The sequence below is a fragment of the Anastrepha obliqua genome, chromosome 5 (assembly GCF_027943255.1).
Source record: "Anastrepha obliqua isolate idAnaObli1 chromosome 5, idAnaObli1_1.0, whole genome shotgun sequence".
Lineage (NCBI taxonomy): Eukaryota > Metazoa > Arthropoda > Insecta > Diptera > Tephritidae > Anastrepha > Anastrepha obliqua.
Window position 1 is genome coordinate 65,417,773 of NC_072896.1, and position 26,276 is coordinate 65,444,048.

The 26,276-nt window shown below is 36.6% G+C and overlaps 1 protein-coding gene across 4 annotated transcripts in view; it reads right to left on the reverse strand.

Moving 5' to 3' along the window:
* The window catches only part of LOC129247636 (sodium- and chloride-dependent GABA transporter ine), a 62,669-nt gene that overhangs the window by 3,875 nt on the left and 32,518 nt on the right, over positions 1-26,276 (reverse strand). For all 4 annotated transcript variants that reach the window (XM_054886848.1, XM_054886849.1, XM_054886847.1 and 1 more), the window contains exons 4-7: positions 14,114-14,298; positions 11,337-11,471; positions 4,037-4,166; positions 687-779 (exon numbers count right to left, since the gene is read on the reverse strand). In XM_054886848.1, coding sequence (XP_054742823.1) covers positions 687-779; positions 4,037-4,166; positions 11,337-11,471; positions 14,114-14,298 — 543 coding nt within the window. The remainder of the gene's footprint in view (positions 1-686; positions 780-4,036; positions 4,167-11,336; positions 11,472-14,113; positions 14,299-26,276) is intronic.

Genomic DNA, 26,276 nt, shown 5'->3' on the forward strand with positions numbered 1-26,276 from the left:
TATGGTTTCCTAGAATTTTAACTTAAGACTTTTCTCAATATACATATTTCAAGCCTAAAAGTATGCAGCACCTCTCCAATTTCATCACCCAACAAGTACTAACAAAATTTCCCCGCATTTGTATGACTTTTTAAATAAGTCCCAAATCTAAAATCATTTACCAAATTTATATTTTGGTTCAAGTGGAGAATTAGAGTTATTTTCTGTTGAACATGCAGTGGTTCATTTCTATTGATGATCATATCCAGTAATTCGCAATGTACTCACACTGGCTGAACACTTTCGGAACACTCAAGACCTAAGCGGAGCACCGTCTCGTTGACATTTCTTGTTCATAAAAGATTGATTTATAAAAAAAAAAATTATATCGTAAATAAAAGGAATTATATAAAAAAAGAGTATTCCTCGAAAAAAGGATATATGGACGCGTTTGCTCTCGCATACGAATGTGAGTAACTGATTCCGAACCCTGTTTGTACGGCTGTTTATTATGTTAACAATCTGTTAGTTCATCAAAGTTCAGTTGAGTATGAATTACAGTTGAGGCTCCAGGAAATAGGCTATTATGTCTCGAAAAGTTCTTACAGATTTTTTAAATCAAAACATTGATAATAATGGCTGTATCATAATGGATTAAAAGTCTTCATTGTTTTTGAAAAAAAAAAACGGTAATTTATACTACTTACTCAAAAAATTCCTCTGATGGTGTTCGTGATGTATTTGGCGCAAAAGCATCCTTAAGAGTTCGTTGAGGCACCCAACAATCTGGAGTGTTCCATCTGAGGAATATAGAACAACAATAATAAAAATAATTGATATAGCGGCATTACTGTAGATTTCATTTCGCCAATGAAGACAATAAAAAATTGTATAGGCTGGGATAGGATAAGAAAATCTACTTATGAAAAAATTCAAAGAATCATAAAGCGATAGTGGCAGAATTAGGTTTTAAATTTAAAGTTTCACCCTAACCGCTGAAGGGGGACGGGACGCGCTAGCACCGTTATTCGTGCGTTTTATTTAGTTACGAGGTCAATAACGTGCGTTCACAATTCAAGCGTTTTCAAAGCAATTTGTTTCGTGTGTCGCCTCAGATGCTGTTCGCGTTACAATATTCGACGTTTACGTGACGCCCAATTGAAGAATTGATTCGTTCATAGATACGAAGGTTTCGGGCAACAGGTTTGGTAGCAACCATCACTCGACTGAGACCCAGTCGGACATCCAGATCAAATGAAAATATTGAACTCGTCGGTACAAGTTTGTACGATAATCCACGTCGGTTCGTGCCCAAGAGAATGGTTATCCGTAGCTGAATGGGCTGGTGCGTGACTACTATTTGGAAGTGCACAGGTTCGAACCTTTGGGCATTAAACACTAATTTATATAAAAAGTTATTTTTAATAGTTTTCGCTCCTCGGCAGAGGATAAAAACCCTCTGCTTCACCACGCCTTCTAAGACATTCTCCTGGTACACTTTTGCCCCGGTCTTAACTTTTTTTTCGCAGACATTAAGAGCTGTAACACCTTCACAAAATCATGACAGAGGCTGGATGGTAGCCACGCTGAAAAAACTTGGAATAACATTTTTTGCGTCTTTAGAAGTTTTAGCATAGATTTTGTCGTTTTGCTTATTAAAAACTTCTTTAACGGTGCAAATTTTCTCATCTGTGAAAAGTATATTTTCATGGTCGTTCACCGCGTGTCACCAAAGAAACTGCTTACATCTGTCGAGTCTAATTTTCTTCAAGCGCGTTGTCAAAAGATAACCAGTTGAGCCTCGAAAGGCTTTCATTTCTCTGCACATAAACATGCTTTTTAAGGGGATTTCTGCGAATTCTTTCTCGAACGGCTTTTATGGTTGCATTTTTTTGAACCACGCGAGATAAGTTTAAGTGTAAGTCGCGGCTTAAAAAAACCAATTTGCGTCTTTATTTGCCAACGGTATGCAATACAATTCATTAATGAGTTCTTACAACTAACATTTATAGTGATCTTATGCCTACGTCATCGAAATTATACTTATTGGCAATAGTTGATTCACTTGTACAATAATTGGTGAATCAACAAAATATTTCTTATTACTGATATTACATTTCTACATTTGCGTAAGTGCCGTTGCACTTCATTCATTGCAAGCTTATAGGCATATCACTTGTGAAATGAAGTGGTGCAATGACACTTGTTTGGTTGGGTGTCGTGTTACGACGACCAGTCAACTTCAATATTTGGAGTGGAATGGCCGGGTGACGTAACTCGCGAGGACGACCACTTTTTTTCTGCCCGTCACTTCAGACGTTTGGGAGAAGCGATAGATCGTACGGTAAACAAACATTCTCGAAATATTAAGTTTTTTCAGCAATTTGTAAATCTCCTTTGCACTTTGACCACAATTTTGTAATTGCCACCAAACTGAATATAATTGATGAGTAGACAATGCACACGACCAGAAGCAAAAATAACGAAACTTTTTTTTGCTTGCCGTACGCATTGTAAAATTTGTCACAGAATTTATGGCACGACTAGTATAGTATATACATCTATACATACGAGGGGTGCATTTTATATGTCGGGATTGGAGAACAAAAACAACAAAAAAAACAAAAAACAAAAAATCATCGAAAATCACTTTATTGTGTTTCAAAATATTCTCCATGAAGATCTGTACACTTTTGCATGCGTTTGAACCAATTGTCGAAGCACTTTTGCCACTCTGAATGAGGTACCTCCAAAACATGCATTCTGAATGCCGCAACCGCTTCTTCAGGTGTCGAAAAACGTTGACCTCTCAGTTTGTTTTTTACGTACGGGAATAAAAAGAAGTCATTCGGTGCCAAGTCAGGACTATACGGCGGATGACCCATTAATTCGATGTTTTGGGTGCTCAAAAATGCAGTTGTTTGAGCCGATGTGTGAGAGCTCGCATTGTCCTGGTGAAGAGTGATCCGTCTTTGGCGATTGGTTTTCCTAATTTCTTGGAAGACAACTGGCAAACAAATGGTTCTGTACCATTCAGAATTTACTGTTCTGCGTTGTTCTAGTGGTACGGTTGCGACATGTGCAGTTTTTCCGAAAAAACAGGCGACTAGTTGCTTGGAAGTGCTTCGTGCGCGAACAACTTTTGTTGGATTTGGCTCATCTTGAAGCACCCATACAGTCGACTGCTGTTTACTTTCGGGCTCGTACGCGTAAATCCATGATTCATCACCTGTCACGATGTCATAGACGTGTTTCGAAGCCCCGCGATCGTATTTTTTGAGCATTTCCTTCGACCAATCGACACGAGCCTTTTTTTGAGCGATTGACAAATTGTGTGGGATCCAACGCGAACAAATTTTTTTGACAGTCAAATGTTTATGCAATATTGAATGTATGCTGGTCCCACTAATGCCTAAGATTGTCTCAATCTCACGATAGGTCACATGACGATCTTGCAATATCAGTTCGCGCACAGCATCAATGGTTTTCGGAACAACAACTGATTTTGGACGACCTTCACGAAATTCGTCTTGGAGTGAACTACGATTGAATTCACCATACCATCGATAAACACTGGTCCTTGATGGAGCTTCATCGCCAAAAAATGAATTAAGTTCATCCATGCAATGTTGCTGAGTTAATCCACGTCGAAAGTGGTAAAAAATAATCGCACGAAAGTGTTCACGATTTAATTCCATTTTTGGACCGAGATGAATCTTTTAAGTTACTGTAAACAACACAAATAGCGCTGGTATTTCAAAACGTTCTGAGTACGTAAAAGCCAAAAAATGTCAAAGTTTGCGATACAGCTGTCAATTGCCTGACTGCAACACCAGGGTTGCCAAATCCCGACACATAAAAGGCACCCCTCGTATATACATATGTAATCTGCTATTTGAAATGGACAAAGTGGGTTAACAATTATACCCACTGTGACTTTCAAAAGAGGAGAAAAAAACCATTGGAACAAAAAAAAAGGTTTATTTGAAGTTCAAATGTGTGGCAGGTTTCGCCAAAATTTAAACCATTTTATACCTGTTTTATTTTTTTCGCTTACCTGTTATTGCAATCCACCCATGGCATGTCTGGTCTGAATGATGCGAAAAAGTAATATATTGAATAGCCTATGATGACACTATAATAAGTGGACATTAGGAAGGAGACAATTACACTAGCGAGACCAGCGCCTGAAAGTATAAAAAAATTAAATTAGATGCAAACAAAACATGATTTTTATATACCACTGTGCGACAGTGATATTATACTTTTATGGAGATCTAGCACAAAATCAAAATTTATTAATCCCACTCTGTAAAAATTACTGTTGTATTACAATTAACTACGCATAGTATTATGTCAATTGCTCAATTTTATATTCCATACCACCTATATGAGTATGCATATATAAATCTGTAAATATGTATTATATATATATACTAATATACATCATTTTTCATTTTGCTTCAATTCCCGAGTCTAGACATTTAATATTTGAAAATTGCAACTAGCGGACAAATTGTAATTATGAAAGCGAGCTTTGAATTCTTAATGAGTATAGAGGCGTGTAATTAAGTGGGTTGTTGTGGTTTATGGAATTTTATAAATATTTATAAGCTACTAGTAAGTTTCAAAAAAACATCAAGAAAAGTAATAAATGAATCTTGAGAATAATGCTTGTATTATTATTTTTTTAATTATGGAAATCTACATACACCAACAAATTCAAACATACGAAAACATACAAATAGTAAAATATAATTTTTGAGTGACTGGCTTTCATATAAAGAAAATATTCTTAAATATAGTGAAGTAATTTAACCAATGAAATCAGCAATATTTTGGCTTTAATATTTTAAAAATTTGTGGCAATTTGTGTTTATTAAAATTAGTGTTCCTTCAGTGATTTCATATTTAACTGTGTGACCTTATCTTTATCTCTATTCCTCTCTCTATCTCTATCTTTTTTTTTGTGGAGGAGGGACAGCATCAAAAGCCTATGGCCGAAGCCGTGGTGTCGGACTTTAACCTAACTAAACCCCTCCTCATGTCCTACGGGACATACCTGGAACTTCACCGCTAAGTAGTACGTCAGGAGGCCGGGTTGAGTATATTATTACTCCATCGTCCTGTTCTGTACATTGTGTTAAGGAGCTCTTTCTAGGGCATATTCCGCGTATTGAAGGACCTTTATGATATTTGCGGTCACTACACATATAATTTTTCAGTTTTCCAGGATAAGATTTGTCTCACTTATTTTTTCACCAAACACCCTCTCAAGCATATTTCTCTCATTAATGAATAGAGGGCATTGGAACAAACTATGCCTCGCCGTTTCTTGTTCTTCGGGGCACTGCGGCAGTACGGGTCGTTATCAAGATGGAACCTGTGTAGGTATGCTTTGAAGCAACCGCGTCCAGTAAGCAAGTGTGTGATACAAAAATGAAAACTCTGCAATCTGTGCAACGCACCTGCGCTGTCCGAGTGGCTTCGTCATACAGGACAGTATTTGAAGCAGCGGAACTAGCATTTGTGTTAGTTATCAGCGGAACCATCCCTATAGATATTCTAACACAAGAGCGCAAGCGGAGATGGGAGGCAAAAACACAGGAGTGCCACGCTTCCCCGATATTAGAGTTCAAACGCTCACACTTTGGCAGGCAAGATGGAACTCTGAACGGTATGGTAGAAGGACAGCGAGACTAATACCCGATCTAAAAAAGTGGGTAGAAAGAAAGCACGGTGAGGTTAACTATTACCTCACACAGTTTTTGTCCGGGCATGGGCCCTTTCGCAAGTATATATTTGTGGCGAATGGGAAAAGTGAGCCTACCAAACTGCATGTATGGAGATACTGAGTACGATGATGCGTAGCACACCTTCTTTAAATGCGAGAGGTGAAACGTAGAGAGAACAGGTCTGTAACGAGCTATTGGTGTATTTACACCTGACGAAATTGCCGAAAAAATGATGATAGACGAAGAAAAATGGAATGCCGTCGCAAGGCGACTACACACATAGTAGCGACGGTTACTATATGATGCGCAGGTATTTTTAAACCAACCTCACCGCCAAAAAAACAAAACAAAGGCTAAAGGATGTCAGCATTCGTTCATATTCTTCTGCGGTGAGACTCGGTGGAGCATAACAAATTAAGAAATAGATGTCTTTCGTCTTAACTGATGTAAAGCCGTCTTTAGCAGTCATCATTTTGCTCTGTGGCTTAATATGTCCCATTGTCCAAATCGCCGACTTGTTTGAACCATCCGACGTCCAGGAATAACCATCAATGTTTTTGTTAGATAGAAGTGCAATACCTATTTTGTGCTCTTCCATGGTCTGCTCCAAGAGTTCTTGGGCAGTTTGACAGTGGTTGAGATTAAGCTGTAAAACCCTCATTGGATGGCTTCTCTTCGCGCCTTTTTAACTAATAGACATTTGTAGCTGCCAGCTGCATAGTTCCCCTTGCACAGTGCGTATTGTTCAAGATTTTTACACGTACATAAGTGTCTTATGGCCTTCCTGACCACTTTTTCCACCGAGTCTCGACCTGTCTATTTGGTCCTTGCAATTTTGAGCAACATGATCGTATCCCCAGCACTTGAAGCACCGCTTAGGAAAATCGACATTCCGTACCCGGCATGACACCCATCCAATTCGCACACGTTCAATCTCTAACACCTTTTTCGCATCCCGGCCGTCTGTGTACCGTTGTACCCCGTTCTTAGGCTTCTTACTGCCGCTGTATCTGGACGTTTAATGTTGCCTTGGGCATGAAGCGCGTCACACAATTCTTCCGCAGTGGTTGCCTCATCCAGATCTCTGCAGTGTACTGTTACAGTGTGAGTTTTAACCGTCACTTTTGCTGCGGTTTTCAGAACATCTTCAATTGCTGCTTGATATTCTGATGTTTTTCCGTACGGTGTCCTTTTAAGCTCTATGATCAATTCCTGTTTAGCTGCTCTGCGGATTGCTTTTACATATACTCCAAGAGTCTTGAGACAGTCCGATATTTTTACCTTACGCAGAATGTCAGCATACAAAGCATTTTCAGACTTCGAACTAGAATTTTTGGGAATAAAGTTATCCGACTTGTAAGCTTTGCTCTGCTGTAAGTTGATCGGATACAAACCAAAGTGTAGAGCATAGATCTCTCTGTTTACCACTTAACGATACACGCATTCATGCAATATGCTCGATTTACCAACTGTTGGATATGCAACAGGCTTTAATTGGCGATTTACTGGATGTGGTTACAGTAGTCCTGTATTTTTACTGTTATCCACATTCCAGAGATAAATACTCGGTATACACTCTCTCGCACCAAAAAATTAGTTTATATTTTAAAGAAAACTTATTCAAGACAAATTTTTTAAAGTCCAACTGGGATATATGTACATACAGCATTTATCATTAAACTTTTTTGTTGTCATACCTTTTCACACCTTTTAGAATATCGTTAAGTCTGAATACTGAGCTAATTAACGTATATATACATATATATAAATGTATATAAGTATGCACATTAAAAACTGTATCACTTTTCATTTCGCATGGGTGAACGAGGAAAATTCGCAAGAGTATGGGAACTGATAGATGCAAAATTACTTGTAGACAAACTCGTATGTCTAGATATTCGATATTCTAATACTCACGCCGGTGTTTACATTTATGGAGTACTTACATACGTCTGTATGTGTTGAATTTAGATCAGTATTGTGAGTTGTATTTGTAAAACGATCATTTACAAACCAGCTAGGCGGAAAACAGGAACCCATTACCATGAAACTGGTGTGCGAGTCTGGTCACGGACAAGGTCGTCAGTGCATTATTGTACTATTGTAGACAATCGCGTGTACATATGTATATGTATATAAAGAGTTTTCCAATAAAAGGTGTTATGAATGAATGGTTTGCGCTATCGAGAGATGATGAACGATTTTTTATAGCCGGAATTGGATGGAATTGATCTGGACGACGTTTATTTTCAACAAGACGGCGCTACGTGCCACACAAGCAACGAAACCATTGATCTTTTACGAGAAAATTTTCCGGGCAGTGTTAGCTCTCGAAGAGGGGATCACAATTGGCCACCGAGACCTTGTGATTTAACACCTTGTGACCTTTTTCTTTGGGGCCACGTGAAAGAGAAGGTCTACGCCAATAGCCTAGGGTCGATTCAAGACCACAAAGATGAAATTCGTGAGGCTATCGAGGACATGAGGCAGCCACTTTGCAATTCGGTTCTGGAAAATTTCATGAAAAGAATATTGTCCTGCAAGCGTGGTCGTGGTGGTCATTTGCCTGATGGCATATGCTCATTTTTCCATTGTGAAGTCTGAAACATAAATGCTTAGCAACTCTCGTACAAATATCTTTAATAAATCTACTAGATTTTGAGTACAAATCAACTTTGCCAAGCAAAACGGGTGGTACGATTTTCTCTTTTAAAAATACTTGTACGATGGTTGTTCTCTTACGAAAATACAGTTGAAAATGCACCGACTAATATTATATAATATATACGTACGTCGATTCAATGGTACTGTTACAAAGAATCATTGTAACACATTAGTCGAGCTCAGCGTAGTAAGATAATCAGCTGATACTGTCGTTAATGTGTCTTGCAAATGACGTCATTGATATAATATAATATTTGACAAAACAAAAATATTTACTTTTATTTTGAAAATTAATATAATTTACTTGTTTTTGAAAATATTCCATATGAACCTCAACCACTTTTTCCCCTGCCCAATGCGAGAATTAAAAATCAACCAGTTTTAATCTAATAAGTTTCGCCCTTCGGTTAGCAACGGCCTCCTCCGAATGTATTTTTGAAAGAAGAAAAGTATCACACGAAAAGTATCGACTGTTCTGAGAAGGTTTAAACTTTAGCCCCAACATTTGTGAAACCATATTATGAAGTCCAGTACCAAGCTCCCTTTAAAGATGTATTTTGCTTGCGCTCAGTTTGAGGTTCTTATAAAACATTGAATTGGAATAAATCTATTATTCTTTTAGTCGCCCGAAAACAAATAATAAAATGTTTTTAATTTAAAGGAATATAAGAAGGTTGTTTAGTTCTACGGTAGAACGCCCATTATTATTATTTTTTTGCTCGAACTATGTGGAGAACATGCAGAGGAAACATACATACCTAAGAGATTGATATTCTTTCATGTCCATTTAATTTGTGAGTTTTTAATTAGAGGGAGTGAAAACAAGCCAGACCTTCTGAGTACGAGGGTACCATGAGCTCATGCATTAGTCTGACTGCCAGTTAAATATTATATATTACATAGGTATTTGTTTAAGACGATATGTGACAACTGCTATTGTTATGGTCTAGAATGATCTTTTGTTGGCATTGCTGTTTTTAGGTTTTCACGATTAACTTGCTTAACTTCTGCCAAGCAAGAGATTGCCTACCATTCAGAGCCTATCCATATCCGGACTAATCACAGAGTAATGTTAAATGAATATTTCTAAAGAACTAACTCTCTAAAGTAGTTCGTTTCCACTTGCACACAATCGTGTGTAAAAAATTAAATGGCGAAAAATGAAGTATAAACTGTCACTAAGTACTTCTTCCTTAAAAAAATGTCTAGGAAAGAAATACATACTGAATACATACAAAAAATTAAATAGCGAAAAATGAAGTATAAACTGTCATTAGGTACTTCTTCCTTAAAAAAATGTCTAGGAAAGAAATACATACTGACTTACTGGAAATAATGAGAATTCCTCTCTTTCATATTCTACATATTCATAAGATGGGCCAAGGAGTTTAAGCAGGATAGAATGTCGACTGAAGGAGAATATCGCTCGAAGAGTGGCCCTTAATATTTCGATTTAAACTGTTTTAGTGACCTCCAAGTATTTACCTTTCGTATTTTTATTTCGTGAGCTCAAGGTCGGATTAATAATAAAAAATAAATTAAATCACTAGCATCATTTATTTTATTTTCTCATTTGTTTTATTTATTTGTCGATATTTCGATCTCAATTAGAAGTATTCTTCAGAACTTCTGTTTGTGCTTAGTCGATATTTTATGGGAACGTTTTAACACTGAAAATGTTTTCGCGCGTTGGGTACTGAAAAGCTTTTAAAACTTCAAGATGATCCGTATACTTTTTGTACTGCATTTGTAACCATGAAACACACCATATGTCCACGTCCGGGTAGGAAGGATTAGGTCATCTGTTTTTGGAAGCTACTATTACAGCCTCACTCAAGGCAAACTGCGAACGAACGTCTTGTTTTAATAAGCCCCAAAGCTAAAGTTGGGTTATTTGCAATACAAGATGTGGGCTTGAAAACTCTCTCTATTCTTCTTCTGTCAAGATTGACTACTGTCAAACTAAATACAATTCAGATTTTTTCTCAGTAACATCAACAACGTTTATAAATCATACAATTGGATCGACGCTCTGTGAAAAGTGTTCAACGCGCACTCAGATCAACTTATGATGCTCAGCGATGAAGCCCATTTTGGACTTAATGGTTACGTCAGTAAGCAAAATTGCCCTATTTGGGTTGAAGTGTGGCCTATGGGCTGGAGGAATCATCGGCTCATATTTCTTCAAACACGAGGCTAGCGCCAATATAAAAATGAATGACGAAAGCTATCGTGATATGATAAACGACTTTTTGAAGCTGGAAATTGAGGCTCGTGATCTCCACAACATTTAGTTCCCACAGACGGTGCTACTTGCCATACAGGTTTACTGCGTCGTCGTTTCGGTGAGCCATTTATCTCTCGCCTCGGACCAGTGGATTGGCCATCAAGATCGTGAGATGTCACACCCTTGGACATTTATTTGTGCGGATATGTAAAGTACAAATGCTTTGTGGATAAATCAGCTTCGATTGAGGAATTGGACACCAACATTACTAAAGTTATTCACGAGATACCGACTGAAGTCCTCTAGCGAGTAATTCAAAATTGGTGTTTACGGATGGCCGATTTACGGACAGTTGCGGCCAACATTTGATATCTTTAAAAAACAATGGTTCTATACAAAAAATATTAGATTGCCCAAGCAATTTGAGTTTTCGTTCTTATATTTCAATTTAAAATCCGATGCCTCTAAATTGATCACCCTTTATTTGGAGAGGATTTAGATGATGGTACATCGTTAAAAGTTAGATTAAGTTTATCGCTGCACTTTTTTTGAGGGATGAGAAGGCAAACAACATTACTATTGTTCGTTCGTCATTATATTATAATAACGGCTGCGACTGATAATATTTATTTAGTAATTTGAGTAAGTTCAATATTATAGATATTAGCTAAATACGAACTTTGAGCCAAGACCTGGATATCTGGTAGTGTTAAATAAACAAAAATTCTTACCTTTAAAGAGAGGGCATAGCTGTCCTAATGCTCCAATTGGCCCACGCCCGGTGTATTGACCAATTGATAACTCCATGAACAACAAAGGAATACTGCATATAAACAAAATAATGCAATAAGGTACTAAGAACACACCTGAAAATGATTGATGATAAAGAAAATTAAATAACGGAATATACAAAACAATTTTAAAATAAGAAATAAACAACTGAATGATGGTACGAGTATAGAATTAAATATAGTGAACAAATAAAAACAAAAATAAAAAATTGTAATGAATTTCGCATTAAAAATGCAGAATTTTGCTTGACTTTTGACGGATCTTTAGTAATAAGCAAACTCGACTACGGAATCTACGTATCAAACAATTGAGTAAATTCTACTCTCCACTACATTTACCCACTTTTAGATGATACAGTTAGAGCAAATGTAGACCACTTTAATCAAAAAGTTCGCGGAATATATTCAGAGTACTCCCCATCAAGTGCCAGCGTTTGATCAAGTCCTCGACACATTTTTTGTTTGTTGAGCGAGAGATGTACCGGGCCGCAATTTTTTCTTATTTCTTAGTAGTTCGCATGCCAATATCAGGTATGGTGTAACCACTGCGAGCTAGCTCAAAAGCTTTGCAGTTAGCCTTTCAGCCCCATTTTCTTGGCGTTAGTTTACGATTTGTCCAGTAATCTCTGTAAGATATTATATTAATCAGCGTCACTATGTATATGCATATCCGTTGGCACTACATACATATAACGATGTCATCAGGGTAGATATAACTTTCAGTCTTCTGGTTTCAATAGTAAATCAGCACTTTAATCTTGTAGAGATGTTACTACTTTTCCTTGAAGTGGGGTTTTTTGAGGGAGGAGCCCTTCAGTTCCGCATTTACCACCCACACCATAAGAAAGTTATTACCAAAAGAAGTCAGTGTATTGCATATCCCCAGTTCAGAGCGGCAACCACTTGCGGACTGATGCTATGATTTCGATCAGGAAATCAGCTAAGGAATATGCTCTGCGAAGCAAAGGATGAGGTTGCGTTGAGCAATTCCTCCACTCTTTTCTTCGTTCTATGTGGGCTAGGCTTCAGAGAAACGTTTTGGTTTTGAATGAGAATAATTATGTCCATGTCGTTTCACTACTGCTCCTCAGCCCTTCTCTTTGATAAGACAATTAGATACGCTTGGAATCTTCACAGATTGAATGTCTTAGATGAGGAACGCTCGGCGGCACTGATTGCATATTTAAATCTAACTCAAGCATCTGATGGATTTGTGGCAGTAAAAGAAGACTCTGTTGAAAAAGAAAATGCTGTTTGTGGAGTAGACAGTTCTTTATTTAAATTTTCTCGAACTCGTTGACCCAACCTCGTACTTTGTTATATATTTACAATATAAATTTATTTACCCAGTAGTTACAACAAAAAACCACAGGAAGGAAGCTTAGAACTTAAAAAAAACATTGTATTTTAAGATTAGTAGTAAAATGGGCGAGCTATATTGTTTTACCTACAGTAATGATTTTTTTATTGAGAATGATATTTTCTTTTAGTGTTGGTTGCTGGGTTTGTTTCAAAGGCTACAATGGGAAATTTTTTTTTGAAAAATAACAAAATGGCGGAATTTTGAAAAAAGGTATGTTTTTCGGGTGGAAATCAGACTGTAGTATGGAAAGTTTGGGCTGGAAAGAAACGAAAGTAGCACCTGCCAGAATGACAAGCCTACAGAGTAATAAAAGGTTTAACATTTTCGTTTCAGATGTCCTGAAGAGCCAAAATCCTGTTGACAAGCCACCTATCTTCTTTTTTAAAGCGCTTACTTTGGTTCCACACTACTACAAAAAAAAAAATATGTAAAAATAAAATGTTTTTGTGTATCTTAAGCAATTACAAGATTTGCTTTTTGAAGGGGTAAAGTTTAAGATCGTTCCCCAATATTTCATGCACCATTATTGATGTTTTTTTCCGTAAAACTGGGTCAGTTGCTAAAGTTGCTCATGGTATAAGTCGTGGAAAATTAGATCAATGGATTACATTCCTCTCAGCTCCACAGGGCCCATTCAGGTGGTCTTATGGCCGAATGAATATTTTTTTATAATAATTAAATACTTTCTTAAGTGAAACTAAACATTTTTGGCATCTTTAACCAACTTTGACAACTTTAATTCTAAAACTATCACTCTCTATAAAAACACTTTTTACTTATGCATCATTGTTTAAAAATCGTATTGCGACAAAAGTAATGTAGCGTCTTACACGCATCTTAAATAAATCTATCTAAGTTTATTTGTTTTTAAATGTTTGTGTTATGTATATTCGGCGTCATTTTTGCTTGTTTGCAAACGCAAAGATTTCACGCTATTTCATCTTTTTTCTACACACATGATAAGCTTAAAAAATCTCAGAAGAGCAGCAAGTTGCTCCTTAAGTAATATTTATGACCATTCATGAATTATGAGTAGACATATGTGTCAAAAATTTTTATTACTAAAACGCTCGCTAATTACACTTAAAGGCCTCCACACCGGACGAGATCTATGTCTATATGTATACGTATGCATAAATTTCGGGCTGACTAAACAATTGAATAGCACAAATTAAATAGTAAAAAATAGAATTAGCATTTTCTGTGGCTACTGATAACATTGCGTTTAATGCAGTGAGTAAGCGTGGGTATTTGCTTTTCCAGCACACTGTTCAGGTACACATTATCACATATCATATGACAGTATGACATTAATACACATTACACATTTCAGTTGGCATTGATTTGAACTCACCTCCTCCGCTTTTGTAGCACATGTAGGGGAAACGCCAGACATTGCCCAGCCCCACTGAGTAACCTATGCAGGCTAGCACGAATTGCATTTTGTTGGCCCAGTGTTGTTGACGTGGCTTTAAATTGGCCGCATCATCAGAGGGATCCAAAATGCTGTCATAGTCATCGTCGTCAACGCCGGGAAGACTGAAAGCGATAGGGCTGATTAATTAACTAAAAATCAATGCAAGGTTTACTTAAATTTATTTTACAGTAAAAGTTTCAGTTCGGTAAGCTATTGCATTAACTTTTATAGAACATTTTAAACATGGTCCGATTGAGTTTTGAAACTTTGATTGGGACATATCTAAATGCATATATGCATCATATATACCTATTATGGCTGTACGTATTTTAAGATCCTGAGTATGTTGGCTTGATATATTATAGGACTCTTGTTATTGGATTAAATCAGTAGAGAACTAGAACTAAGTTTACCGCTTTTCATGTTGGGTATTGCAATGATAATTTTTCTTGCAAGTAGCCCACAAACCAAAATCCTTTCGCATCCAAAAAAACAGATGCTGACACCTTTACAGACGATTTCTCGACACGAACTTGTTTCGGAGCTGGATAACCAGGTTCACATCACTCTTTAGCCTCTTGTTTTGATTTAGGGTCATAGTAATAAACCCAAATCTGATCCACAGTGATCGAAAGTTCACTTTATAATTTCGAAAACGCTCTAAATGTTGCTGAGAAAATCGCATTCGAGTATGTTTTTGTTCCATTCCATGTTAGCGAATGCGGCACCGACTGTACATACAACTTTCTGAAACCCAATACTTCAATCAAAGTATTGCTTTCACCGCTCAATGAGATGCCTGAGGCTGCTACTAAATTTCTTTCAGTCACTCGACGATTTTGTAAAACGATGTCCTGTATTTTTTCTACTATTTCTGTTGTTGGTGTTGTTGCTGATTTTGGACGTCCTTAACGGGGATCGTCTGCAAGACTTGTACAACCACGTTTAAATTCAGTAACCCACCCTAATTAATGGCGAATAGTCCTTATCCACTTTCAACATTTATTCAGCAATTTCCTTTGCTTTTAAACCTTCCAAAAATAAAAATTTTATCATTGCACGATACTTGATTTTTTCCATTGTAGAAAATACTCTGACACGTCGATACTAAATGGCTTGTAAACAAGGAATGAATTGACAGATTGAAATGAATCTCCATATACGTCCATATGAAGGGTGTACAAACATAACAAAAAAAAAAAAAAAGGCTAGTCGCAACGCCTTCTCTTATCGAACCGCAAAACTTATAGAACAACCTAGTATAAGTTTTGTTTTTTCTCCTCTTCAGGCCGAATAGAAAAAAGCACTTAAAAAGGTACATAACGGCTCGCAATATATTACAAAGGTGGGTCGAAATGGAATAAAATAAGTTGTGTGTGTATCCTATTATGTATGGATATGACTTTGTTCAAATGTCCACAGCAGCACGGGTGCGAGAGGTTTTGAGCTATGACCTGGGCTATATTGACTTTAAAGATATTGGTCAGTTACGGCTTATCGGTATAGACCTACGGCTTAAGACACCCCTACACATTGCTCATAGGGTACATTTTTAGCTCAATTCTTCGTGGAAAGTTAACGTTAAAGTTCACTCTTGAGTATCAAGGTACTTAAGGCATCTTATTTTAAAACATAAAGCACAAATTACGGCATTATTGAGCCAATTCGGTTCTTATACCAAGATTTTAACTCTCATTCCATTCATTTTTATATATAGTTTTAGTAAATTAAATTTATTTGTAGACGTTTTTAACGGGGAGCTTTTATATTATATTTGTCAGGATCGGATCGAATATGTATGTCGTTTAAGCAGAATAATGGGCAATTGTAATTGTACATAAGTACATACATACAACAAAAGAGCATCATCTAAACATTTTAGAAAGTCATTTATCTACCTCCAAAAACAAACATATAAAAATATAGTCTCGTTTGAGCCGTGGTTTTTTATCACACCTGAATTGAATATGTTTACTGTTTTAGAGTATTGTATCCATACTGAATACATATAATATATCTTCACATACAATGCTTGAGAGATTCCTCATATGAATGCACACATTGAAATATCTAAAATAGCCATGCATATGTACATATGTAAAGGGTGATTTTTTAGCTATTATCTTTTTAAACAGTTGGTTTAAACAGCTGACGCACGTTTAGTGTTTTGTTTCACTGTCAAACATCTTCAGTTTGGTCTATAATTTAACCATGAATCGTCGTAGAAACGAACAACGCTTACAAATCATTGAATTTTATTATAAAAATCCGTGTTCTGTTAAGAAAGTTTAAGATCCACTTTTTTATCGAAAAATTGTGTTCAGCGACGAAGCTCATTTTTGGATCAATGGGTATGTAAATAAGCAGAATTGTCAATTTTGGAGTGAAGATCAGCCAGAAGAATTACAAGAGCTACCAAAGTATCTAGAAAAAGTCACAATTTGGTGCGGTTTATGGGCTGGAGGTATCATTGGGCCGTACTTCTTCAAAGATGCTGCGAATCGTAACGTAACTGTGAACGGTGAGCGCTACCGTGAAATGATATCCAACTTTCTTTTGTCTAAAATGCAAGAGCTTGACTTGCATGACATGTGGTTTCAGGCACGTGCCACATGGCACACAGCACGCGTAACAATGGACTTGTTGAGAGGCGAGTTCGGTGAACATTTTATTTTACGTTCGGGACCTGTCAATTGGCCACCAGATCGTGCGATATAACGCCTTCAGACTATTTTTTGTGGGGCTATGTTAAAGCTCATGTCTATTCATGCATTTCTTGAATTTTATGTGTGTTGTTTTGAAAAAGTTTCCTATAGTTCTTAAAAAATCACCCTTTACTTGTACAAATACCCCAACTCTGTGCTTAATTGGCCTTATACGAAAATATGTTCTAAACAAAATTTTAGATTGTCAACCTTATACCATTACATACAGATCCACATACTTATGTTGCTTACTTTTGTTTTTATGCCTCATTCAGCTGAAATCAACGAAGCACAACACGCTGTTTTCAATGAAAAAGTTCTATGCCAGCATTAAAAGAAGAAAAAAAAAAATACCACCAAAAACGGTAGAAACAATTGGGTTATAAATAAAAAAATTAATAGTGTGTGGAAGGAAAATTAACAGGTTTAGGCCGAACTTTTACTATAATTTATTACACATGATTTTTCAAAGAGATTGAGTGATCTAGTCCACATGGTAACCGAAATTCGTAAATTTCTGTAAATACTATTTATTAATGTTCATTGTAATCATTTAAATCTTACTAAGGACGTAGTTATTTCAAAATGGTATTTTATCAAGTTTTTAAGAGACTAAAATATCGGTCAAACACCCAAAAAGGTGTACGCGCCAATTATATACTCGTATGTATATAAAGTATATATATATTAATTATACATATTGATGTTACCTGTTCCTCTTAAAGTTACTGAAAAAAGATGTGGTGGAAATGCATTGCCCATCTGCAGATTTTAGACTCTTGTATGAATGTTAGCATTTTGTTTGATGGAAAAATAATTTAGCTCGCCCATTCTCAATAATAATTCCCATTCCTCTAGATGTGCAAAATAGTTCAAAGTGATAGAAATTATGCCTCGGACGAGCGTCGTGGCGAGGGATAACAATAATAATAATAATAATAATTTTGTATGGTGTATGTAGTGTGCCCAACGGCCCACACTTCGACCTAAACATCATTTGTGCCCTACTACATTTTTTAAAAGCAGTTAATAGTAGTCCTATTGACTAGCACTATTATCATTAAATGTTCCCTGCCTCAGGTTGGGAATTGGTTGAAAACCAAATTCTTTCAGTAAATTTCCGCCTTGCGGAGATCTTTAAGTCATAAAAGATTGTCCCTAAACTTTAACTGACTTACCATTAACTATGATGAGCATACCCAGCAGTAACAGACTGCATCCCGGCAATGCTAAGTCCACATGAACTAATAACTGAAAAACAATAGTGTCAACATCCTTCTGATAAAACCTGCATATGATACTGTTTTTTGTCTACAGACTGCGCATGTCCTTCTCTTAGTTCCTCAAATCGAGACGTTGTATCCACCTCGATATTGTTATGAGAGGAGGAATTTACATTTTGTCAGAAATTTTACATTTACTATCTTACAGCTAATTTAGATGGCCATTGAGCTGCCATAGAAACAGATACTCGACGCATTTACCACAGACGTTCAGATCAATCTCTACTCAATCAATAATGCCAGATATAAAAAGCACTCAGCATATAGAAGAGTATTAAGCTCCTACACAGCTTGAAGAAGGGTCATTAGTGCGAATTAGAAAGGGACGAGTAACTTATTTTTACATTTGATCTCGATGAAAGATAAGACTGCACTGTCTTTGTCAAGGCAATACAGATACACAAGTCCTTGCGGGACTTCCCAATGGTTAATTCTTTGAGCATTTTCCCAATTTCTCGATTTACCCTGCATTTAGCTTTTATCCAGTTAATACGACAGTACGGTCCTGGACCATGAAAATCTGCTGTCGACTCCGTTCTCGTGAGCTCATCGATGATCATTATTTTTCATTCCAGAGTGACCCGGACGCAGCAAAGGACAATTTTATTTGTTAATTTATTTTGCAGCTGATGCATATTGGGCATATGGACCATACGTTGTCCCATGGATATCACTCCTTCATTAGTCCCATCAGTGCTCGTATCTCACTTCTTTGCTGTCTGAGAAAGAATTTTGCTACCACCCTGCCAGTCCTTGTTAGGAAACACATTGCTGTATTTCAGATGTCAGCACTGCATCAACGGCTCTCATGAGTTTTATTAATGAAATCTTTGATGTACCGACAGTAGCCTCTAATGTTAGCACTAAAATTAGCTTCGGTCCCTTTATACGCTTCAAAATACCGCTATTCGCTAATTCACCACCGCACAGTGTACTGGTGTGTCTTCGCTATTATCGAAGAGGAGCGGGCGATTTATAAGGCCTTTATGTCCATAGTTTTCTTTGTGTCTTTCATCTCAGTCAGCTTATACAATATGTACATATATTATATCTGGCTCTGTAGTTGTACTTAATGAAAAAGAATTTTCTGTTAAGTTGAAATTCGAAAAATTGCTACAAAATACAAAACAGTGTGGATTTTTAATAAAATCATTTAATTTGTTTGTGTCTTTATCTGCTGGCGTCCGACCTTTGGATACCTCAAGTAGCGCAGTTTGAGAAACACTGCTATATATGAATGCCAACAGGAGTTCGTGTTGCCGTCCAAACATATGTATCAAAATGAGTATTTGTATGTGTAAATATAGTATATATGATATACGAGTATATTAGCTCAATAGGGAAATGAAAATCGTAAATTGTAGGTAATTATTTATACGTATGCGTATATGGTCGATGAAATAAAAAAAAAAAATACTTTAAATTTTTATATATATTTTTTGTTAAGGTAATTACAAATATTATTCTATCGACTTTCACAAATGTTTTCAATGAAATAGAATAGTAGAATGTACTTGTATTTAATTTACCATTTTAGACGTAACCTTTGTTTAGAGATTGAGGTTCGTCGAAATAGTCGAGCCCCAAAAAACGGTAGAATGTACATCAGGTTTCGGCATAAAAGTAATTGTATGCTGCCTCCGAACGGCAGATGGTTTTTCTATGAGAACCCGAGAGGCATAGAAATAATACAAGTTATTTTATAATATTTCATTCGCCTCTAACCGGTTTCATGAAACGGTAAAAGCGCACTTTACCATACTACGTTCGGCTTCAGGAATAAATAGTATCTAACCGCTCCTTAATTTATGGTTTTACGAGTCTACATACCCTCATATTTATAATTTTCAATGAGCTTAGAAAATGAATGGTGACTTGGTGTGTATTACTGAGCCATAAAATATTATCTCAAATATTCTGATTAGCCTACCTATCAGTAGCAGACTGCATCCCGGCAATGCCGAATCCACATGAACTATTGTAATAAGCGCATTAACTCATAACTGAAAAATAATAATGCGATATAAAACCTGTTCACTCCATTTTACCTACATAACGCGCATTTACTCCCTCTAAGGGGCTCAAATCGAAACGCCGTAACCACCTCGATATTTTTATGGTAGAAGGAATCCTTGGCCAGAGTATTTTATATTTACTACGGGCATTACCATGTTACAGCTAACTTAGATGGCCATTGAGTTGCGATAGAAACAGCTACCCGACGCATTTGCCACAGACGTGCAGATCAATCTCCACTCAAGCACGAAAAGAGGAAGCTCACAAGAAAAAAAAAAAAACACGAATAAAAAGTAAACGTCTAAAAAGTACTTAGCATATAGAAGATCATTAAGGTCCTGTACAACTTGAAGAAGCTCTTTCGCGAATTAAAAGGCCACGAAACACCTATTAATAAAAATGGCAGAGGCCGATTATGCACTTGAGGTTGCCCAAAGATGATATATTACCAATGGTGGCCCACCGAACTGTGAGAGTAACTTCGGCTGCCCTATCACCGGATACACGTATTCACACACTCGATCAAACAGTCATTGTTCCGACGCCAATGAAGAGACATGACCAATGACTGCGTTAATTTTTTCGTGTGTCACCAACACAATCTCAGTTTTATCGTATACAAACCGCTGTTATGGCCCCGGTTACGTCAGCAAGTCTGCTGATTCCTTTGAAATTCCTGAGCGAGTTAACGGTCCGATGTTGACCACATATCTACATACATTCTGCATATCGGGAAGATCCCTACCTGTAGAACATGTACAAAATTTTTGCAGCTTTGAAGGGCCAGCAGAAAGTAAGATAATGGAAAACACAGGTGACAGATGTCAAAATAATCTGAAAAGCATCCGATTTCACCACGTCTTATTTCTCAGAACCTTGTTGGAAGGAAAATAAGGTTGTAAAGTCGGTTTACTGACGATAGTTTATCGTGACAACGTCATAAGAAAATACTGATGGAATGGTTGCATTTTTCAAAAGAAAATTTTAATTTTATTTGTTTGATAGATATTTTGTATGTATGTATAGAGAAGGAGGTAAATGGAATCGTAATGGAATTGATCAAGTTACATTTACACAAACATGAACAATTACGAAACATTAATCAAGTTCATGAAAGATATGTTCAATTTCGATTGTGCATCAGACGTTAATAAGTCAACAACACTAAGAGGCACCATCAACGATTTGACTTTTTCAAGACACACTACACTCGAAACACTCCCTTTCATTTCCTACTTTTCCTATCATCGGCCTATTTTCAACAGAGAAACGGTTCATTACCATGCACACAGGAATAAGGCATATGCAAATACAAATATGTGAATTTTATATACATATGCCCATATACATACATGCATATACATATATGCTTACTTAAGTAGGAGAAAGCCAGATGTCGAACGTTGCGGAACGCGGGGGCCGATTGTGCCTATTTGTCGTTCGTTCCGCGCTCTCGCTTGCAGTTCAAGCAAGGTAACGACACATGCGCAAGATAACGATGAATTTTTTGGTGCGTGCAGCCAGCTACATCGAATTATAAGACGTTATCATGTCAAAAGTGCTCAGCTCTTCCACTCATCCAGCTCTTCCACAAATAGGTTGACTCTTCAATTTCCACCAATTCCCGCAAATCCATTTATACGGTTTTTATTACGATTGGTTAAAGTTGACTTGTATTCCAGGTCTAAATATAATATTATATGAAGATGCGCAGTTCGAATTGTTCTTTTTAATAATTTATCAGGGAATCTGATCACATGCAGCTCGATATATTGGTTCTTATTCGTTTTACTAACATTTCATATTCTTTGAGAAACCTAGAATTATTTTAATCCTTTTTCAGGATTCCGCCCACATGGAGAAGTATACTTAGGCTCTATAAAAATAGGGTTATAATAATTAAATTCAGCCGATTAGCCGAACTTCAGAACCTTCGAGAAACCCAGTGAGTTGAGAAGCCTAGTAGGCTTGCGCCGAGGTGCATTATTGAAAGCATATATTCTTTAAAATATACCAGCTCGATATTTTACACTACGTAAGTACCAAATCTACATACTATAAATAGGTCGTTTTCTCAAGAATCCACAAAAAAAAAAATATTAAATACTTAGAATTATTAATCGGTCAAAATAAATTTCATTAAACGCATTTTAAATACTTCAATGCAAATTGAAAGAACTAACAACGTTTGTCTGCCCAGCTTTACACTTGTTAATAATTTGAACAAACACTGCTGATTGTAGGAAATTTTAATACGCACCAAAAGGTTTTCACACATTCTGAGGATAAAAAAACACACAGTCAGGCTGACGTACTTTGACTGCATTTTTGTGATGCAATCACTGGCGGAAAAGCATCATGTGCTGATATTTTACTTATCTACTATAAAATTTAATTACTACAATTTTAGGTTATTGTGTTATTTTTATCGGCAAAACAAACTTACACTTTGGCAATACGATTATAGGGAGAGTATGAATATTCTGCGTGTTTCGTTGATGCAGTTTCTATTTCAGTTGTGGTGCGAGGCGTCATTGCTCCGGATGATTTAGGTGAGAGACGAACAGGCAAAAAATTAACATAAAACGCAAAGCCAGTAGTCGATGGAAAGAGGTCTTTCGTATACGCGTTGAAAAAATATTTTGTTTGTTTTAATTTTTCGAGGGTTCGGTTAACTTCTTGTTTAATCGATTATTTTTCATTTATTTAATTATTTCTCTTGCAAGGATATTTTTTATTTCCTATCGTTTCCTTCCCATTTTTAAAACTTTTAGCAGACTGCCCGCGTTTTTATTTCCGACCGAAATCCACTACTTGATATACGTCTGCATCTGACGCCGGAGGCGTTGTGACTGTAATATTGAACAATCGTTAATATCTTCATAACCCCTACAAAACATCTTCTACCTGATCAACTTAGATACATATATATCACACATAACTTAATACAACCTATTTAGTTTAATATATTATTGTTACCTCATACATATTGAACTTGCTAATTGACAATTCATATAAGTAAATGCAAATTAACTGGGGTATTAACAACATTTTAAGCGCATTTAATTTTAGCACACAGTGTGTAAATCCATTAAAAAAAGTTTGTATAATTAATTTGGAATTCACCTATATGTATGTATAATAATATTGTATGTACACATACGTGCATGCCGACGAAATAATAATTCTCCTAAGATCATAGCTTCCACCTGCCCCAATCTTTTGTGAGTGAACTCGTTGCCACATGGCTATATACTTCATTGCACACTGTGTATTGGGTTTTAACGAGGTGTTAAAATTACTCTTGCCGTATCGCAAATATTTGTACCAAAAAATGTTGTTTAAAATTTTTATAAGCCTAATTTATTTTTTGATAGCATAAATAAATTTTCTCACATTAATAACTATCGGCGAAGCACACGCGAATATTGTTTAGGCTTTAGCAAACAAAAAATGGGTTTACCTAGTAAATAAAAATTACTAACCGCTGATGAAAACTTGGTAAGAGACCATATTAATGTTGCAATTTTTGAGATAAGAGGCAAATACAATTCTCGGTGACCTACAGATGAACTAGCAAGAGATGCAAAAATCCTGTACTAAATATGCAGGGTCGCATTTCTCTTCCTACACTTTGTTGCAAGTAAATATGTAAAGAGGTGTAGCAATTATTGTAGGTATTGCAAGTATTTTCTTCCATATGTTTGGTTGTCCTGCCATTGCACGAATTGGAAACTTTGCTATCCGTGCACTTTGGAAGGATTGGCGACATATAAAATCCTCCCATTATTTCAATTTTGAGTTAGTACTCCGGAATAACATGAACAGATTTTGTCTCTAAAACCATTCATTCAGCTCATGGGGGAACCAAGAAAGGTTTTTGATCTCGTTACGTTGAGTATGAGTTCAGGGAAGCACTTCAATAAATATAAAAAAAAAAAATTGTTTGCCTTTGCGTTTCAAAAAATTGTGTAATGTTGCTAAATACAGGGTGGCTGATGAAAGCCGCTACCCAAAAAAAAAATTGAATAACTTTTTTTCTTTTTAAGTTATCTGTTCCATTTTTGTTTTAATTTGCAGATTGATCTTTAAAATTTATTAAAATGGATAACTGGGACACGCAAACAAGAATTTGGATAGTCCGCCGCTATCACGCACTGGAGTCCGTAGTTTCGGTACAGAGAGAGTACAGGCGGATGTTTGGCGGCGATCCCCCGAGCAGATGGACCATAATGAGACTGGTGAATAATTTTGCTGAGCAAGGAACAGTCGCAAGAAGGCCTTATCATCGAAACCCACCAGTTCGGACGGAGGAAACGATCGCTGCTGTAGCTGCAGCTATACAAAGCAATCCAAGGGTTTCAACAAGAAGCTTATCTGCTCAACTTGGTGTCAGTCGACAGTCTTTGCAAACAATAATGCACAAAGATTTAGACTTATTTCCCTACAAAATTCAAATGGTTAACAAACTGAATGCAGCAGACTTGCCGATTCGCTTGGAATTTTGCCAGAAGATCCTGCAAATGGTGGAAGAAGACCAAAACATGTTAAACTGCCTTTTCATGTCTGATGAGGCCCATTTCGATTTAAACGGCAATGTGAACAAACAAAATTGTCGAATATGGATTACTTCTAACCCACAGATACTCCACGAGACGGAATTGCATCTTCTTCGCGTGACAGTGTGGTGTGCGGTTTCTTCACTCTGTATTGTCGGGCCTTATTTTTTTGAAGAAAATGGTCACACCGTTACGGTTACTGGAGACCGTTATTTGAAAATGCTGAAAGAATTTTTCTATCCAGAACTACGCCGAAAGAGAATTCCTTTCAACTCTGTGTGGTTTCAACAAGATGGGGCAACGTCTCACATTGCCCAGACTGTTATGACAGAGTTGCGACGAAAATTTCCCAATAAACTGATTTCAAGAAACTCCGAATTTCGTTGGCCCCCACGTCGCCTGACCTTACTGCACCTGACTTTTTCTTCTGGGGTTTATGTAAACAAGAAGTTTATAAAACAAAGCCAACAAATTTGGATGAACTAAAACAATCCATTCGGGCAACAATTGCGGCTATTCCTGTCGCAACTCTCAAAGCAGCAATGAACAACTTTTTACTAAGATGCCGCACTTGTGTCAACGAGCATGGGGGCATTTAAATTCAATTATTTTTAAAACTAGTTAAACTACATTTAATAAAATTTAATGACCTTCAACTGGAAAAAAAAAAAATGAATTCCATACACTAAAAAAAAAGTTATTTGAGTTTCTTAATGTAGCAAAATTCATCAGCCACCCTGTATTTTATTAAAAGTATGCATTTAATTTTATACGCAAGTCATGGGGTATCAGCTAGTAATATAATATAATAAAGTTTTAACCCAATTAAAGAGCCTTTCTTTGTTATTATAATCTGGTAAATAATTTCATGTCATTTATTTTGATATCCGACTTATGCCCGCCGCGGCCACGAGTTACATGGACCATTCGATCATTCTAATTTTTGACTGCTTTTTATAATAAATTTGGCCCTATGGCGTCAATCGTGGTTGAATATTGAAATAAATCAATTGTTAAGCGCGCTGTATGGCAAGTTGTGCCGTTTTGTTGAAACAAAATGTCGTCGATGTTAAGCTGATTAATTTTTGGAAACAAAAATTCAGTCGCCATGGCTCAATAGCGCTCGCCATTCACCATAACGACAGCTCCTTCCTCATTTTGAAAGAAATAAGGGTCGATGATGGCGCCAGTGGCCTTTGAACTTCGCGAATAGATTTTTTTTTTTTCAAAGTGAATTTCTACAATTTGGACGCGTTGCTCTGGCGTCAAACGATTCATGATGACTAGTCAAACCTTACTGAATAAGCAAAGCGAATTGAGTACTGAAGGTGGCGCCATTAAACAACAGTTACTTTAATCGGACGTCAGCTCCCTTCGCAATACAAAACAAATAACAGTAGGAGAAATTGCATGCTTGTGAAAATTCAGTGAATGGCTTGTAATATTGTGTTTTGTGAGATTAAAACTAAACAAACCAATGCAAATGAAGTGCCGCATGGTAAATTGTCAAAGCACAAATGAATATAAAGCCTCCAAA